Source organism: Callospermophilus lateralis, chromosome 3, assembly GCF_048772815.1.
Source record: "Callospermophilus lateralis isolate mCalLat2 chromosome 3, mCalLat2.hap1, whole genome shotgun sequence".
Classification (NCBI taxonomy): Eukaryota; Metazoa; Chordata; class Mammalia; order Rodentia; family Sciuridae; genus Callospermophilus; species Callospermophilus lateralis.
The window spans coordinates 91,166,088-91,184,704 of NC_135307.1; the positions used below are offsets into that span (position 1 = coordinate 91,166,088).

Sequence of the window (18,617 nt, forward strand, 5' to 3'; positions counted from 1 at the left end):
TCGGTACTGGCCCAGTGAATCTGCATTCTCAATAGCTCCCCAAATTCCTGGTGCCCATTTTTCCTCAGCTAGCGTTTGAGCATGCCGGTTTGCTGGCTTTAACTCCGTAGGCTGCTTTCGGGGCAGCAAAGTCTGAGCCAAGCAAAAGAACTGTGCAGACAGAGGCAGGGGGCCTCGCGGATCTCTCCAGCTGGTGGTTTTGAGGGAGCTGGCAGCTCCGCCCCTGTACACCAGCCCCGCCCCGGCTGTCAAGAACGAGAAGGCTCCGCCCCCGGCCGGCGCGCGCCGCCGAGCCCAGGCCCCGCCTCCCACTTCTAACCCCGGACCCTCTGCAGAGCAAAGACCAGAACCATCCACAGGACCCGCACCGCCACAGGCCTTGCAGACTCCAGTGCCACACGGGAGCTAGAGAGTGACATGGCGACGGCGGCCCAGCCCGAGAACCTCTCCCTTGTTGTGCACGGACCTGGGGACATTCGCTTGGTAAAAGAGGAAGGAGGGTGGGGAGCCTACTTGACCCTTCCTCACTCCTCTCTGAGCCCAGCAGGTCCCAGCTCTCCAGTTCCAACCTAGCAAAGGCCCCTCACTTTAGGTGTTTGTTGAGCTGGTTACCACAGGGGTTAAAGTGGGGTGGGGGTGAGGGTGGGGGTGGGGTAGAGGTAGTGATTAGTGGTTAACGGTTATCATTAAGGCAGGAATATTGTCTGTGCCTCTCTGAACTTAGCCCCGTGACTGGCACGTGCCTATATCCAGGACTGTTGCACATGAATTGAAGCCTTTCCCCTCCTTTGCCAGCTGCAGATTCATTGCACTTTTCCAGCTGCAGATTTATAGTCCAGACTCTTGCCATTGCACTTTTCAGAAGAGATGCAAGAATGCTGCCTGGATTGGGACCTGCCCAGAACTGCTCTTCTGGGTAGAGCACAGGGTAGAAAGAGAAGATAGACAACACTAAAAAGGAGTGAAACTTCAATTTACTCTCCTTTGTGTGGGACTGATAAAAACCTCCCCTGCAGGGTTATTATGATCTTGAGAATACCCAGCACTTATTAAGTGTTCAGAAAATGATAGCTTTGGCTGGCAGTGTAGATAATCACCCTTAGTTCGTTTTCCAGTGATTTGCCTCTTTGATCTGGTTCCCTTGACCTTTTAGGAACTTTCTGTATACATCTGTTCTTTACACCCTGACTTCTGCCCTCTGCTAAGGGGACCAAAGTTCAGGGAGCTGCTGAATCAGCCCAGTGGTCATGCCACAGTTCCATTGACAAAGTCCATTTCAAATGGCCTGGGATGGCATTTGGCATGTGGACAGGTATCAGCCATCTTTATTGCTCCTAAGAACTTTCTTCCCTTCAAAGAACATGCACCAGGATCTAAATTGGAGAGACTCAGAAGATTATCAAGATTAATAGTAATTGACAGTTTAAGAATCTGTGATGATCTCTCTAAAGAATGCAAACAGACTGAGTTTGGTGGCAATTTTTTCAAGACTCCCTTTAATGCCCTGTAATCTCCCTTCTATCTGTGTAAGAATCCTTATCTGAAGGATTCTCTCCATTTCCTCGGTTGAAAAAAGTGCCATCCCCAAGTTGATAGGCTTGGTTAGTTAACAGAGCCAAGACAAGAATTCAGATGTTCAAACTCCCATTCTAATGCTGTTTCCTCTCATTTTGTAGTCTCCATCCAAGGTCCTGAATTAAAGTGACACTATTACTGTTTATTTCAATAAATGCCTCATCAGGCATTATGAGGAAGGGAAATTGGTACTACTTTATATAGCTTATAGAGTGATTTCAAATGCAGTCCTTCAAACATTTATAAGAGGTTACCTTCCATGTGCCAGGCACTGGACCAGAACGCTGGAGGAAAAAAGCTCCCAAGTTTACTGAGGGAGACAGACATGAAGTAAACTTTTGAAGTAAACAATGTAGCAATGTGAGGGCTTTGATGGTCATGGCAATGAGTAAAGGTCTCACTGGGAGTGGCCTTTAGCCCTTGGCCCTCTGTCTGTTCAGAGCCTGCTTGAGGCCATGCACCTAATAAGTAGAAGCCCTAGAATTACAACCCAGGTTCTGCTTTGCCTTCACTCCTAAACTCATGCTTTCCCACTTCTCAGGCAGACTACCCCCCTTTAAGAGGGAGCTCACCTTAAATTTCCTCCATTGGTTTTGCATTAGGACCCACTCTGATTAGAATGGGGATTGGGTTGAGGTGACTGTGTTCTAACGGCTCTAAAAAACATGAGAATTTTATGTGCAGTTGTGGGACTGGTACACAGTAAAAGTGTTCAGGGGCATAACCAGGAGGACTCCCAGGTTTAGTTTTAAGACTTGTAGGTGCGTGAGTAATTTACTAGTCAGAAGAATAGATTAAAATAATGAGATTAGCTTTGAAAATTTGAGTTTAAGATGTTTCCATGACAGATTACAGGTTAACTTTGAGTGGTTCCCTTGGTTACAGGAATGCACTGGGCTGGTGATGTAGACTTAGGAGTCATTTGTTTCTCTACTGAGCGTATTGCACCCATTCCCCAGGAGATATTTGGAAATGTATAAGGGGGTTTGGTTGTCACAATGATTGAGGGCAACAGCTGATAGATTTTATTGGAATTTATTGGATTCATTGTCCTGAACAATAAAGAATTGTCCTGTCCTAAATAGTGCTCTATTAGGAAATTGTGGATGGCGGAACAGAACATGTATAAGCAGAACATGTAGAGGGAGAAGGAAAGAAGCAGGAGACATTACCCTGGAGAAATACCCAATACTGGAGGGAAAGGGACATATGGTTGTCAGCAAAAACTAAACAGAGGCCCGTGCCTCCTCAGGGGTGACTACAACACAGCACAGGCTTTCTGGGCCCTTGTACTCCTTCCCAAGCATAGTTTCTCCCTGTTTCCTCCATAAGGCTCCTTCCCCCCAGTAAAGTATTTCTGCCTGTCCACCCTCTTCCTTGAGGTGAGGTTGATGGTGCCAGTAATGAACCAGAGATAGAGACAGAAAGAAACATCATGGGGAATCTTTGAGGGCAAGAGACCTGTTCTTTCTATAGGAGAACTCAGGATTTCCAGAGCCTAATAATAGAGTAAGTCATTAGTGGCATTTGAAAAGCCATAGGCTAGGTTGAATATGAATTACAGAAGAGAAGACTGGGAAGGGGGAAGAATTGGAATGTCCCTCATCCCCAGCATTTTTTTTTTTCCCTTGAGTACCGAGGATTAAACTCAGGGCTACTGCATGAGTACTAGGGCAGCTGAGTTACATCCCCAGCCCCTTTTTAAAAATTTTATTTTGAGAGAAATTCTCACTAAGTTGCCTAGGCCAGCCTTGAATTTGGGATTTAGAAGAGATCCCAAAAGCCTTCTCAGTAACTGGGATTATAGATGTGCACCAACATGCCCAGCTGTTTTGCCTTTTTGGGATAAGACCACCAAACAATAGATTTAAAACTCTTTCACTCTGGGAATTGGGGCCTGGTGCCCATTTAGGTGGATCAGGGGTTGGTCCCCTGAAAAAAAATGATCCTTGCCTCAAGAACTCATGTAAAGGGAGTTGTTTGGGGAAATTTCTATTCCTAAAACCTGAAGCAGGATTCTGCAGGGTTCTGAAGCAGGAAGGAGGGCTCAGCTTTTGCCAGTGCTGCCTTCCTGCTTCATGTAAAACCAGGAACCTGCCCGTTCAGGGGGGTGGTTCTGTGGGAAAATGTGACCTGGGCCACTTCACTCTATCTAGTAGAAACAAAACCTTAACCCAGAATCCTTCTTGCCTGTGGAGAAGACATGACTCCCTTTTCTTTCTTGATGCAGTAGGGAGCTGCAGGAAACAAAACTTAAATTTGCCTGCTAGTTGGTTAGTGGTCACAGCAAAGAGGGAGCATTGTAAGTTGTGTGGTAAATCAGAGAGAGAAAGGGAGGGAGGGAGGACATAAACATACTGAGAGATTGGCTGTAGTCTTTCATAATGAGGAAAATGAAACAAAATCTGAGATTTAAAACCTTCTGCTCCCCCTCCCCATTTTAAATAGAGAAAGTTTAAGGCTTCCAGAGAGTAGGAGGGAGAGGTGTGGAAACATTCATAAAGAAGCAAACAGCCATGGGCTGGGGTTGTGGCTCAGCGGTAGAGTGCTCACCTAGCATGTGTGAGGCCCGGGGTTCTATCCTCAGCATCACATAAAAATACGTAAATAAAACAAAGGTATTGTGTCCAACTTCGACTAAAAAATAAATATTAAAAAAAAAGAAGCAAACATCCAATCAGCAAACAATATCAGTTTGCTGAGGTCTTTAAATGGAAACAATAATAAGGTCAAAGCTAAGGTGAGGGATCAGAGTGGGATTTAGTTCTAGCTCTATTGCTGCAAGTTGTGTGATTGGACAAATTATTTTCTGCTTCAATTTCCCCATCTTGAAAAGGGGATAATAGTGGTATTCATCTTTTGGTTGTGTGAGAATTCAATGGCATCATGAATGTGAAAGGCCCAGCACAGAATCTAGCACATTATCAAGAGTATATGCTAACTGTGGAGTTAGGCAGGCAGCAGGCTAGAGGCATTCAAATTTAGATGATTTTTAGCCAACTTATTTTAATGTGGGTCGGGCAATTATTTCATATTCAACTGTTAATAGTTTATGATTATTCAGTCAGTCTAGAGAAATTTAGAAATTGCTTTTTTAAAATTTATTTTTATATTTTATTTTTAGGTGGACCCAATATATATATTTTTTAAGATGTGAAACTTTTTTAAAAATATCTATTATTTTTTGGACACAATATCTTTATTTATTTATTTTTATGTGGTGTTGAGGATCGAACCCAGGGCCCTGCACATGTTAGGCTAGTGCTCTACCGTTGAACCACAACCCCAGCCCCTGGACACAATATCTTTATTTTTATTTTTATGCGGTGCTAAGAATCTAACCCAGTGCCTCGTGCATGCTAGGTGAGCACTGTACCACTGAGCTACAGCCCCAGCCCCTAGAAATTGCTTTTTATTGGGAAGTGAATTACTAATTCATGAAGCTGGGATCTAAAACATTCAAATTAGTTTTTCCGTGCAGAATCTTTGTTTGGTGGTGGTAGGTAGGCTTTTTTTGTTTGTTTGTTTGCTTTTGGTACTGGGGATTGAACCCAGAGATGCTTTACAGATGAGTTATATATATATTTAAATTTTTAAATTTTGAGACAGAGTTTCACTGAATTGCTGAGACTGACCTCAAATTTGTGATCCTTCTATTTCAGTCTCCTGAGTTGTTGGGATTACAGGTGTGTGCCACCATGCCCAGCAATGTGCTATAATTTTAATGCTCTAGGGTTTGCTAGAATGGTAAGGAAACTAACAAAAGGGGATTAACATTTTGAGTGCCTACTACATTCCGTGCATGTCCTAAGACTTTAATATAGTGCTGCATGAATTTCTATTATGAAAGATTCAATTTTATTTGTATTTCCAGTTAACCACGGACTGATGCTTGCATTGGCTGCACTTGGATGTAGTGTAGTATCAGCTGCTATAACTATTTTTAAGCGTACCTCTCCACTTCTTTATGTATTGCATAAATAAATAACAGTTCATCATAAGTAACAGTTCATGGACCACTTCTAAGTGCATGTTATATCCCTTCTTCCTGAAAATCAGCTTTTCTCCAATTTCAGGCATGAACATCTGGACAGGGAGAAGAATGGGAATAAAACAACTTCTCCATTCCAGGGACCTGAGCACCCTGGAGGGGAAGTAGTCAGATTTTTGTTTTATGATTAGTTATATGAGTAGATGGCAGGGTAAAGGAAAAATAATTATGAGTTGATATTGTTTAATTATAACAGAAAATAATGCATCAACATCAAATTTAGAGATTAATCAGAGTTCTTAAAGATATTTCTTGAGATTTTGCTCTTTGAGGAAACGTTATATACTCCATGTCAATAGTTTTAAAAAACAAGACAATTCTGTATCTAATACAACACATTAAAAGTGTCCTGTCCTTGCCACTTATGCTTTACTGTTAGGATTTTTGAATGAGGAGAATGGGATTATATAATGAGATGTCATGAACACCCAGCAGCTCAAATGCTTCTAGGCATCATGCATCATGTGTCTTTTTTTTCCTTGTGGTGCTGGGGATCAAACACAGGATCTTCATGCATGCTAGGCAAGTGCTCTGCCACTGAGCTATATCTCCAATCCTTACATCATGTCTCTTTTCCTGATTAGTTTTGCAATTAGTGGACAGCCAGCCACTTCTATATGAACAGATTAAAGGGCACTGATAGTCCTAATGAGCAGTTGAGAGATCACCTGGAGGGAGAAGAAACAGGCTGCTTAACCCTTTAGTATCTGAACTAATCTTATCAGTCAGAGGTAACTTCTAGTGATAACATAATCCCAAACTCCTTCAGTAACAGGGGAGTTAAGTAGTAGCAAATAGCCCAAAGAAATCCCCTCTCTTTATCTAAATTGTTTCAACAATAAAACCAGATAAACAATTTCAAACTCAAAAGAGGAAAATAAGTCCAGCAAATTGCCATCTCTGTCAGCTGTTATGAAAAGGCAATGCCTTTGTCTGTAAAAGGCCAAGAGACACAAAGCTAACATTTTTCCCCTCAAAGCAGCAGGAGCAGTAAACAATGTCAGTAAAAGGATTTTAACATTCTGTAAAAGTAACTCTATTCTTAGGGGAGAAACTAGAATTATGGGTGTGGGGGAGATTTCTAAAATTGCATGACAAATTAAGAAGAAGAAATAGGTACATATATGCAGTATTGGCATCCAATTTAGAAGTCTCTGAGCATGGATATTAAAGCTGGAAATTTCTCCCAAACCAGATTTTTTTTTTTTTGCTGCCATATATTTATTAATCTATTTATTTTTAAAAGTTTTTATTCTAATTTGTTATATATGACAGAAGAATACATTACAATTCATATTAAATATATAGAGCACACTTTTCATATCTATGCATGTATATACAAAGTATATTTATACCATTCCTGTCTTCTTCATACATGTACTTAGGGTAGTGATGTTCATCTCATTCCACCATCTTGTTTTTACCCCCTTGCTCCCTCCCTCGCCTTTTCTCTATCTGGAGTTTGTCTAATCTTCCCATGTTCCCCCTCTCAACCCCACTGTGAATCAGCCTCCTTATATCAGAGAAAACATTAGACATTTGTTTTTTTGGGATTGGCTAACTTCACTTAGCATTATATTCTCCAATTCCATCCATTTACCTGCAAATGCCATGATTTTATTGCTGAGTAATATTCCATTGTGTATATATACCACATTTTCATTATCCATTCATCTACTGAAGGGCATCTAGGTTGGCTCCACAGTTTAGCTATTGTGAATTGTGCTGGTATAAATATTGATGTGGCTGTGTCCCTATAGTATGCTGTTTTTAAGTCCTTTGGGTATAGACTGAGGAGTGGGATAGCTGGGTCAAATCGTGATTTCATTCCCAGTTTTCCAAGGAATCTCCATACTGCTTTCTATATTGGCTGCACCTATTTGCAGTACCAACAGCAATGTATGAGTGTGCCTTTTCCCCCACATCCTTGCCCAGTCTTATTGTTGTTTGTATTCTTTATAGCTGCCATTCTGACAGGAGTGAGATGAAATCTTAGAGTAGTTTTGATTTGCATTTCTCTAATTGATAGAGATGTTAAACATTTTTTCATATATTTGTTGATTGATTGTATATCTTCTTCTGAGAAGTGTCTGTTCAGTTCCTTGGCCCATTTATTGATTGTGTTATTATTTTTTTTTGATGTTTAGCTTTTTGAGTTCTTTATATATTCTAGAGATTAATGCTCTATTTGATGTGTGAGGGGTAAAGATTTGCTCCCAAGATGTAGGCTTTCTAATCACCTCACTGATTGTTTCTGTTGCTGAGAAGAAGCTTTTTAGTTTGAATCCACCCCATTTATTAATTCTTGATTTTAATTCTTGTGCTATAGGAGTCTTGTTAAAGAAGTAGGGGCCTAATCCCATATGATGGAGATTTGGACCTGCTTTTACCCTATTAAGACATAGGGTCTCTGGTTTAATTCCTAGGTCCTTGATCCACTTTGAGTTGAGTCTAAAACCAGATTTAATTTTTTTTTTTTTTTTTTAGTTGTAGATGGACTCAATACTTTTATTTATTTATTTATTTATTTTTATGTGGTGCTGAGGATCAAACCCTGGATCTCACACATGGTAGGCAAGTGCTGTGCCATTGAGCTGCAGCCTCAGCCCCTCAATCAGATTTACACACAAAAAATTGATAACTGGGGAAAATATGTTCAAATTTTGCAAAGTGATATTCACTTCAACAACTTAAAAAACAGACGCTGAATAAATGTGTCTCTAAAAAAAAGTAAAAAACATATAAATATTCAATTACAAAGACCTGAGCACAGTAAGTACTTAATAAATGTTTTAATAGACCAGAGCATCCAACAGAGCTCAGAGATTTCATATTTTTGCTTAAGATAAAGATCCTCATAATAAATTAATGGTTATGATCTTATATGTTTAGTTAGAAGGAAATTTTTACACGTTTATCACTGCTGAGAAGTAAATAGTTCCTTAACTACCCTGTGTGGTTTTAGTGTTAGGTGGAAGGAAGTTTCAAGAAGTAGTTACTTTACTGGTCTGGTATGACAGGGCTTGTAAGAGATGATGACTGAGCACCAGTTCTAGGAATACAACTGCCTAATGGACAGATCCATTTGGATGTCCCTAGATCCCTCATTTCAACACATCCCTGAGTTCCCACAGGAATTAGGATGCCTCACTTCCAGTTGCTTCACTTCCTATGTCCTGTGAGATCTTGAAGGAAAGAGAAAAAAGGCTCCCTGTGAGGGTGACCCAGTGTAGGGTTTGGCAAGGTTGGAGATAAGATGGAGACATAGTGGCTGCCATGTGAGTGCTATAGGGCCACTGGGGACTGTAAGCAGATTTGCATTTTAGAAAGATTGTTATCAGCAGAACAAAGACTGGATGGAGCTGGGAGAGCCTGGGCAGGGAATCAGCTCAGTGGACTTTGGAGAGTATCCAACCCCTTACTTTGACCCCCTACTTTGAGTGTGCCAGGACCAGCGGCTAGAACAAAGCCTCTTATGACAAAATGACCAATTGGGAAATCTTTGGATTTCCCTCAAAACACCCTTCAGGTACTCAATGGAAAGGGAATATGGAGGGAGAAGGAAGCAAAACAAGGTCTCCTGTTTACTGTAAGCATGCAGGACAGCCCCACAAGGCTCACAGAAGGCCTGGCATGTGGGAGCAGGTGTCAGAGATGATGCTGAGGACCTGGGGCCAGGCTGCCGACTTCCTCACACTCTGCCCTGACAGCAGGAGTGGGTGGCTTTATCCTTTTTCTACAACTGTCAGAAGCAAGACTAAAAACACTGCTGGCATCTTAACTTCACTTTCTTCTGAAGTCTGGGGCCTTTCAAAGAACAATCATATTTCTCTAAAGTTGACATAAAAACAATGGGAATACAACTTTTCCCCCCAAACAATTTAAAGTACTTTTCAAAGGGGCAAGGTTATCCACAGTTGGTTCAACCATAGTGTAGGGTAATTATGGAAACAGAACTTGGTTATTTCCTTTTTTTCCTCTTTCCACATATTCTATTTGTTGCATTAAAGTGGTACAAAATGATGGACTTTGTTACTACATATTTGTAAATGCACACAATATAACAATATATTTTGGCCAATATCACTCCCCAGTCCCTCCCACATCCCACATCCCACGTCCTGGTCCTGGTCCCTTTCCTCTACTGATCTCCCTTGATTTTCATAAAATCCCCCCCATCACTTTTCCTTTTTTCTCTGTAGCTTCCACATACGAAGGAAAACATACAACCCTTGACCTTCTGAGTTTGACTTATTTTCCTTAACTTTTCGAGTTTGACTTATATCGCATAACCTAATGGTCTCTACAGAACTTTGTTATTTCTTTTGTTTTTCTTCCTTTCTTCCTTCCTTCCTGCACTGGGGATTGAATCCAGGGCTTGGTGCATGCTACGCAAGTGCTCTGCTACAGAGCTACATTCCCAGCCCTGTTATTTCTTTTGCAATAAGACTGAACTTATGTACTATGAGTTGGCTCTCCTTTTTATGGTTATCTTTGTTATACAGAAGAGGAAATTGAGGGCACAACAAGGTTACATAACTGCCAGAGGTACATGCAGGTGTCAGGGAGCCTGCAATGCACGTGGACAGGTGATTCCAGAGTCTAATTCTTCATGGTCCCACTCAGGTTGGCTGAAGGAGGGAAAAGGTATCTTCCCCCAATTTCTCCTTGTATTGAGGCAGTGGCTGCAATGCATGCAAGACTTTGAGGGAATGAATTCAGTTGTACTGGTAGAAGTGGAGAAACTGGGGCCAATAAGGGTACATTTAGGATTGTTTGCAAACATCTATTTAGGGATGGCAAGATAACATTTAGGATGAAAGGAGCACCTGGCATGATCCCATGTGTCCAGAGAATTCTTCCCTGAGTATTTCCATGAGTTACTGTGTAAGGCGGGGGGCCAGGGGGTGAGTGAGCTTAAGGAGAAGAATAGGAGGGAGAATATGTATGAGATCCAGACAGGATTTTGTTATTGTTATTGTTTCTTTGTCCTGGGGTTGAACCTAGGGGCACTTACCACTGCGATACATCTCTAGTTCTTAGGGCCTCACTAAGGTGCTGGGACTGGTCTCGAACTTGCAATATTCCTGCCTTGGTCTCCCCAGTAACTCCAATTATAGGCAAGTCCCATGATGTCTGGCTTCAGATAGGTATTTCTAACTTGAATTGAAAAGTGTGGAATGGGATGTAGCTCAGCGGAAAAGGGTTTGCCTCACCTGTGCAAAGCCATCGATTTGATCCCCAGCTCCAAAAAGAAAAGACAAAAAGAAAAAAGACAAAAAAAAAAAAAAAAAAAAGAAAAGAAAAGTATTGGAACACTAACATAACTACAGTAAAGATGTTACTCAGTTCTTTTTTACCTTCTTATTACTATCATTCACAGAAAGGTAAGAAATCCTATTTAGGAAAACTTGAATGTGTCTAAGACTACAAAACATTTTTTTTTTTTTAATTTCTTGCAGTTCTGGGGTTTATATCTAGGGCCGTGTACATGCTAGGCAAGCGCTCTACCCCTGAATCACACTAAGAAGCCTTGGGAGATAAGAAATTGGGTAAATGAAAACATATCACCACTGAAATCTAAGACTGAAAAAGAGATTAAGTAAATGGGATTTTAACCAACATCATGCCAAGAACCACAATAAAAAAGCAAGGATTTTTAGTAATTGTGTATGACAACTTTGTAAAACCTGTGGGCTCCACGGTGGTGCTTAGACAATATTTACATATTTATAGGCTGATCTTAATATGGGCTTGTGCTCAGGTAGCATGTCTTCTGTAGATGAGAGGCAGTAAACAAGCCTGAATTATAAAAGTGATTAGAGTTAGCAAGAAAGAGAAGGGAAAAGAAAGGGCGGCAGTACAGGGAAAGTATTTGAAGTTCTCATGAAGTGTTTCTGCTACCAAGGAAAAAACAAATTATTAGCACAGCACCATCTAGTGCCTGAAGAAGTTACTGTAGGTTTTTCAGAGAAGTAAGAGCAAAGGGCTTTTTCAGAGATTACAGTGGTCATTTCAGTGACCAAGGGCTTACTTGGTTCACCCAACTATTGCTCTGAGTTTGAATCTCCCTAACTCCCCACCCCAAATGCAGTATTCAAACTTAATACAGATAGAGGCAAGAATATGAATATTAGGCTGTGTAATCAATAGTCTCTCAGTGCCTAGGAGTTTGCCTAATAACACAATTGGTGGACGGGTAGAATACTGTTCCATGTTTGTCTTTAGTTTCAATTTAACTTGCAGTTGAAAATTTCACCCAATATAACAGAAACAACTTTACATAATATTTTCTGATATATAATGTCAGATGTGAACTGGGTGTGGTGGCACATGCCTGTAATCTCAGTAACTTTTGGGAGGCTGAAGCAATAGGTTCATAAATTCAAGGCCAGCCTCAGAAACTTGGTGAGACCCTGTCCCCAAATAAAAAAGTAAAAGGGCTGGAGATTATAGCTCAGTGGCAGAGTGTCCCTGGGTTCAATCCCCGAATTGCAAGGAAAAAAGTCAGATATGAGACCAGTGACTCCATTGGGGAAGGTTTTGGTGACAGTTATCCTTAAATGGCCATTTTTAGATGGAATTCCTTCTTGACTGCCTGCCTTCTTTCCTTCCCTTCTTTTCTGACTCTTCTTCTTTCTTTTGTCCTTCCCTTCCCTTTTTAAAATTGAGGTTAAAAACAAAACAACCAAAACCTGCCCTATCCACCTTTCTTCTACAACAGATTATTTGTTTATTTGTTTTTTGGTGCTGCTGGAGATTGAACCCAGGAATACTCCACCACTGAGCTACATCCATGGTCCTTTTAAAAATTTTTAAATTTTGAGTCAGGGTTTTGCTAAATTGCCTAGGATGGCCATGAATTCGACAATCCTCCTACCTCAACCTCCTGAGTAGCTGAGATTATAAGTATAATCCCACTCCTGTTCAGATTGCTTCCCCCTCCCCAGTACTGGGGCTTGAACTCTGTGGCACTGAGCCACTAAGCCATATATCCAGCCATATTTTATATTTTATTTAGAGACAAGGTCTCACTGAGTTGCTTAGGGCCTCACTCTTGCTGAGGTTGGCTTTGAACTTGTGATCCTCCTGCCTCAACCTCCTGAGCTGCTGGGATTACAGGTGTGTGCCACTGTACTGGCTCAGATTGCTTTTTTGTTAATATTTAATTTTTTTAGTTGTAGATGTATACAATATCTTTATTTTATTTTTATGTGGTGCTAAGGATCAAACCCAGTGCCTCACACATGCTAGGTGAGCACCCCACCACTTGAGCCACAAACCCAGCCCTCAGATTGCTTTTTGAACCTGTGAGAATATTCAAAGTACAGGTCCTCTATGTTCCCAAGAGGCCTCTAAAACTCTACCCAGGAGGTTTGGAAGACAGAGTACCACCTATCAGTCTGTGTGCTAATATAAAGGGAAAGGGGTGGCAGCATAAACACTCTCCTGTCTTGAGATAACAGTCCTCACATGCACCTGCCAGAAATGCTCTCATCCTTTCCTTATAGGAGTTTGTCAGAAACAAACTTATATCTAAGAATGTGTTTTTCTAGGATAGATGATTCTGATATGAAAAGCAGATCCAGAGACCTAGAAGTAGCCCAGATTTCCTTTATGCCTGAGGGCACATCTAGCAGACTTTTTTCTTAGTCCTGGATAAGTTGGGTGGGTGGATGAGGTCATAAATTAAAGTCAGCTCTTCCTGAGCCTGAAGTTCTGAACCAGAATTGGGCCTTTGGCTTTAGGGCAGTTGGCAGTTTCCCTGGGAGGGAACCCAGCATTGGAACAGTATCCCATCCTGTGACATGACACTGGTGACAGCCAGTGTGGTTTTCTGTAAGGTTGTGAACATATGATGTATGCCATTGTTTGGATCAATTGCTCTGTTAGAAAAGTGGTGAAGAGCTGGGTAGGTTTTTCTAGCCTGCCATTCGATGAGCCCTTCAGTATACACCTACAGCCCGGCAGCAGTATGGTCTGAGCTTACGATAATTTTATGAAGACTCAATGAAACTCCACTTTGACTTTTTAATAATGGAAAGTGTTCATAAGGTAAAGTTATTATTGTTATTATTATTATTAAGCTAAATGACTTTTTCTTTTTCTTTTTTCTTTTTTTAGGAGAACTATCCCATTCCTGAACCAGGCCCAAATGGTAGGTCCTTGCAAAACTTAACTGGTATTTTTTTCCTATTGTTTATGTTTGAGACATGTGCCTTATTTCCCTGCCCCACTTTTTTCCTACTATTTATTACTTTTGACTTCATTAAAAACAAACCAGACTATGCATTTGTTAAGCTGAGAACCTAGTCTGTTTTCTACAACATGATTAGATGGTAGGTTTATCTTGACTGCTACATTAAATAAAAGAAACATTAACAGAACTAGAAAAAAATTATATTAGCTGGGCATGGTGGCACACACCTGTAATATCTGCGATATAGGAGGCTGAGGCAGAAGGATCACAAGTTCAAGGCCAGCCTCATCAACCTAGGAAGGCCCTAAGCAACTTAGCAAGACCTTGTCTCAAAATAAAAAATAAAAAGATCTAGGATGTAACTCGGTAGTAAAGTGCCCCTGCATTCAATCCCCAGTATCAAAAAGTAAATAAATATGCAAAGAAAATAAAAATTTACTGAATCGTATTACTGACTTGTCTCAGGGAGTTTTTGATGCAAAGTGTATGAACCCAAGGCAGAATTGTTCCTCTTTTGACTTAATGACCAATTACCCTATCTACCACATTGGTATTGCCAAATCATGTCTTAACCCTAGCCCAAACATTGAAAAGCAATCTACAGAACTTGATCTTTTAATTAGCAAAGAGAGCATCTTGCTAGTATTCCCATGAAGGCCAGTGGAGCAGTCTAAGCCTTTCTGTCAGGTGGCTGGGGGAGGGGTTGCAAGGAGCCCTGCCCCCTGCCTAAATCAGCCAAGTACTGAAAGTGAGCACACTGGGGCAGGCCTCCTGCACCTTTGCTCTACTCCTTGCAGGCCTCTCAGTGGGTGAGCCCTCAGGGTGAGCTGACACATTTCCTGGTGTGGCGTCTACATGGGGTGGTCATGCCACCCAGTTGCCTAGGGAAGATCCCTGCTGATTGTTTTCTGATCTCTCCCATCTCCAGAATCCTACTTCTTTATAATCTGCAGGACCCTGAAGTAAGGCTGGGAATAGTGGGCTAGAGTATCTATAGATGGGTCATCCCAGCCAATTATGCCCCCTTTCTGTTTGTCCTTGATGAGTTGGGATGTCCTTCCCCACCCTGCCACACCTCATCCCAGAACTCCTGCCTCTGTGTGGACATCAGATTGAAGGCAGCTTTCCTGGTGGCTCTAGAGGTTTGCTACTCAAAGGTCGGTTGAATTTATTGACTTTCAGTGATAAGATACAGTCAATAGTTCTTTCTATCAGTGTTTAGCAAGTGATGTACTTTCAGGGTTTATAGAGTCACACCAAGATATCCTGTTCAGAGAAGTAAAGGAGGCACCTCACTGTGTCCTGATATTTTGGTATTGATTTGTTGGTTCCACAGGTGGCCAAACAAGGGCCATACATCTTGCATTCAGAAGGATCCCAGTATAGCTTCTCTCTGAATCTTTCCTCATTTTCTTGTCTCTTGCTATGCTTGAATTGGAAATGGGAAAGAACATATTTCAGTGAGCACCCTAGCAAGTCAGATCCAATCTCTTTGCTACAAATTGGTGACTTCAAAAGAGAAAACTCTAAGATAGTTATCCTAATTCAAATGATTCCCTAATTTTTGGGGGGTGGGGGGTGAGTATTGGGGATTGAACCAAGAGGCACTTAACTACTGAGCCACATACCCAGTCTTTTTTATTTATTTTATATATATTTTGTACTGGGACGGAACCCAGGGGTACTTAACCACTGGACCACATCTTCAGCCCTTTTTTTCATATTTTATTTTGAGACAGAATTTTGCTAAGTTGCTAGGACCTCTCTAAGTTGCTAAGGCTAGCCTCGAATTTGTGATCCTTCTGCCTCAACTTCCTGAGTTGCTGGGATTACAGGTGTGTACCACCGCATCTGGCTTCCCTACCTTTGATCTCAGAATTCACCCTGCTATTTCTTTCTCTGTTCATGAAAACCAAAGATGAAGAATGTTCTTGAGTCACATCTGCTGGATTTTGCCAATAGTTTTTTTGTCAACTTGGCTAGGGTATGGTGCCCAGTTGTTTGGTTGGTTAAATACCAGTCCAGATGTTGCTGTAAAGGTATTTTTTAGGTATATTTAACATCAGTAAATTTTGAGAAGACCAGATTGTTTCCCACAATGTGAGTGGAGCTCACCCACTCTCAAGAGTAAAGACTGGGCTTTCTTTTATTTTTAATATATATTTTTAAATATATATTTAAAATATATATTTTATATTTATATATTTTATATTTGTATATTTTTAATATGTATTTTTAAATATATAAATATATGTGTCAGCTCATCTCAGGGTGAGCTGACACATTTCCTGGTGTGGCGTCTACCTGGGATGGTCATGCCACACACTTGCCTAGGGAAGATCCCTGCTGATTGTTTTCTAAACTCTCCCATCTCCAGAATGGGAAAAAAATATATATTAAACTTGGAAAACTAACAACAACAAGATAGTGTTGGTCTCTACACATGTGAACCTTACCTTCCATAAGTTGACATAGTTTGTGACAAGGGCAGTGTGTAAAGTGTCTGAAAGCATAGCAGAGCTTTAGGGTCTCGGTCTTTCTAAGGCAGAGGTTTTTCTCGGGGAGATACTTGTAATGCGGTCAGCTCAGTCAGACAAAGTCTGTAATCCTTTAGTGCTTATTTCAGCAGAGAGGCTCAGTAGTATCATTATCTTAAACTTGGAAAACTGACAACAGTGATACCACCAAATCCCACTTTGTTCAAACCCTTGGAGGGAAATGCCATTTGAAGTCTTTGGATGATTTAAGTAAAGCTGCGGCTTTTTAGAAAACAAGAAACATGAGGAACTCAGTCTGATAGCTCACCATGGATTGCCAAGCTGAGATTCTGTCAGGCTTATTCTTTTGGATAAATAAGAATCAGATAGAGTAGTAATTGTCTGGAAACAGTTACCTCCTGAAAAACAGTTTGTTCTTTTAAGAAGTTGGCACATTTCTTCCTCCTAATAATATCTTATTTACACTGTGATTATTGGTTGGGGTTCTCCAGACAAACAGAACAAATAAGATATGTATGTATGTATATGTATGAGTGTATATATAGAGGTGGGGGAAAGGGAGAAGAAGAGGGAATTTTATTTTAAAGAATTGGCTCATGTGATTGTGGGTGTGGGGACTGACAAGTTTGAAGTTGGCAGGGCAAGGCAGCAGACTACAAACTCAGGCAGATTTCTTCTTCCTCTTCCCCTTTCTCCTCCTTTTCCTTCTTCTCCCCATCTCCTCTTCCTTATCCTCCTCTTCTTCCCCCTCCTTTCCTCTTTCCTCCTTCCTTCTTCTTCCTTTGCAGTACTGGGGGCTGAACTCAAGGCCTTGCATTTGTAAGGAAGGTGCTCTACCATGAGCTACAGTCTCAGCCTTTTCAATTTTGAGCTGGAGTCCTGCTAAGTTGCCCAAGCTCCCCAGCTCAGGCAGGTGTCTATGTTGCAGTCTTGAGGAGAATTCTTTTCCTTTAAGAAACTTCAGGGGCTGGGGTTGTGGCTCAGTGGTAGAGTGCTCATCTAGTGCAGTGAGGCACTGGGTTCGATTCTCAGCACCACATAAAAACAAAATAAAGTTATTGTGTCCACCTATAACTAAAAAATATATATTAAAAATAAAAGAAAGAAAGCCCAGTCTTTACTCTTGAGAGTGGGTGAGCTCCACCCACATTGTGGGGAACAATCTGGTCTTCTCAAAATTTACTGATGTTAAATATACCTAAAAAATACCTTTACAGCAACATCTGGACTGGTGTTTAACCAACCAAACAACTGGGCACCATACCCTAGCCAAGTTGAAACATAAAAATCACCCATCACATACAGTTCACTTGTTCTGTGGAAACTCTTCTATTTTGCCAGACTTTATCGGGATTGCTGTTCAGCTTGTTTTCCTCTGTGGTCTAAATTTTGTACCTGGACCCAGCCTGTCTTTTATCCAGAGAGAAATCATTAGGGCTCTTCAAAGTGAAACTGGGGTTGTTTTTTTTTTTCCTCACTTTTTTCTCCTTTCTCTTATCAGAAGTGCTGTTGAAGATGCATTCTGTTGGAATCTGCGGCTCTGATGTCCACTACTGGCAGCATGGTCGAATTGGGGATTTTATTGTGAAAAAGCCAATGGTGCTGGGGCATGAAGCTTCAGGAACAGTCGTAAAAGTGGGATCATTGGTAAAGCACCTAAAACCAGGTCAGCAAAATCCTTCAGCTAACTGATACATGTATTCATTCCACATAATATTTGTGTGTGCTTCCTCTCGACCAGGCACTCTGTTAAGCACTGAGCACAGCAATGAACAAGATAGCGTTGGTCTCTACACATGTGAACCTTACCTTCCACAGCAGGAGACAAACCTGGACAGACAAACAGGTCCTTTGTGGCAGTGTGTTAACGGCAGTGGAAGAGAATGCAGGGTGTGATCAGCATGTCTTACCTAGACCTCTGGCTCCTTTGGAAAAGATGCAGTTTACCCAATACCTGAAGCCAAGTGAGAAATAAACTAGATAAAGGGCTAGAGAAAATGTTCCAGGAACAAAAGCCACAGACTACCTCCGTGTGCTGAGAATCAAGGCTTTAGATAGAATCTTTGATTTTTTGAAAAAAAAAAATATGTCTTTTAGTTGTGGATGAACCTTTATTTTTATTTATTTATTTTTATGTGGTGCTAAGAATTGAACCCAGTGCCTCACACATGCTAGGCAAACCCTTTACCACTGAGACACAACCCCAGGCCCAGGAATCTGTGATTTTTATTGGAGGATTGGGAAATAACCAATATTTTCCCTGGATTTGCTTAATTCATTCTGCCTGAGGGGA

The 18,617-nt window shown here is 41.1% G+C and overlaps 1 protein-coding gene across 1 annotated transcript in view; it reads left to right on the forward strand.

The window, feature by feature from the left end:
• Positions 1–287: 287 nt before the first annotated feature.
• Sord (sorbitol dehydrogenase) overlaps positions 288–18,617 on the forward strand; it is a 34,490-nt gene continuing 16,160 nt past the window's right edge. The window contains exons 1-3 of the mRNA XM_076848529.1: positions 288–483; positions 13,751–13,784; positions 17,826–17,990. Of these exons, the coding sequence (XP_076704644.1) occupies positions 418–483; positions 13,751–13,784; positions 17,826–17,990 (265 nt within the window). The 5' untranslated portion in view covers positions 288–417. The remainder of the gene's footprint in view (positions 484–13,750; positions 13,785–17,825; positions 17,991–18,617) is intronic.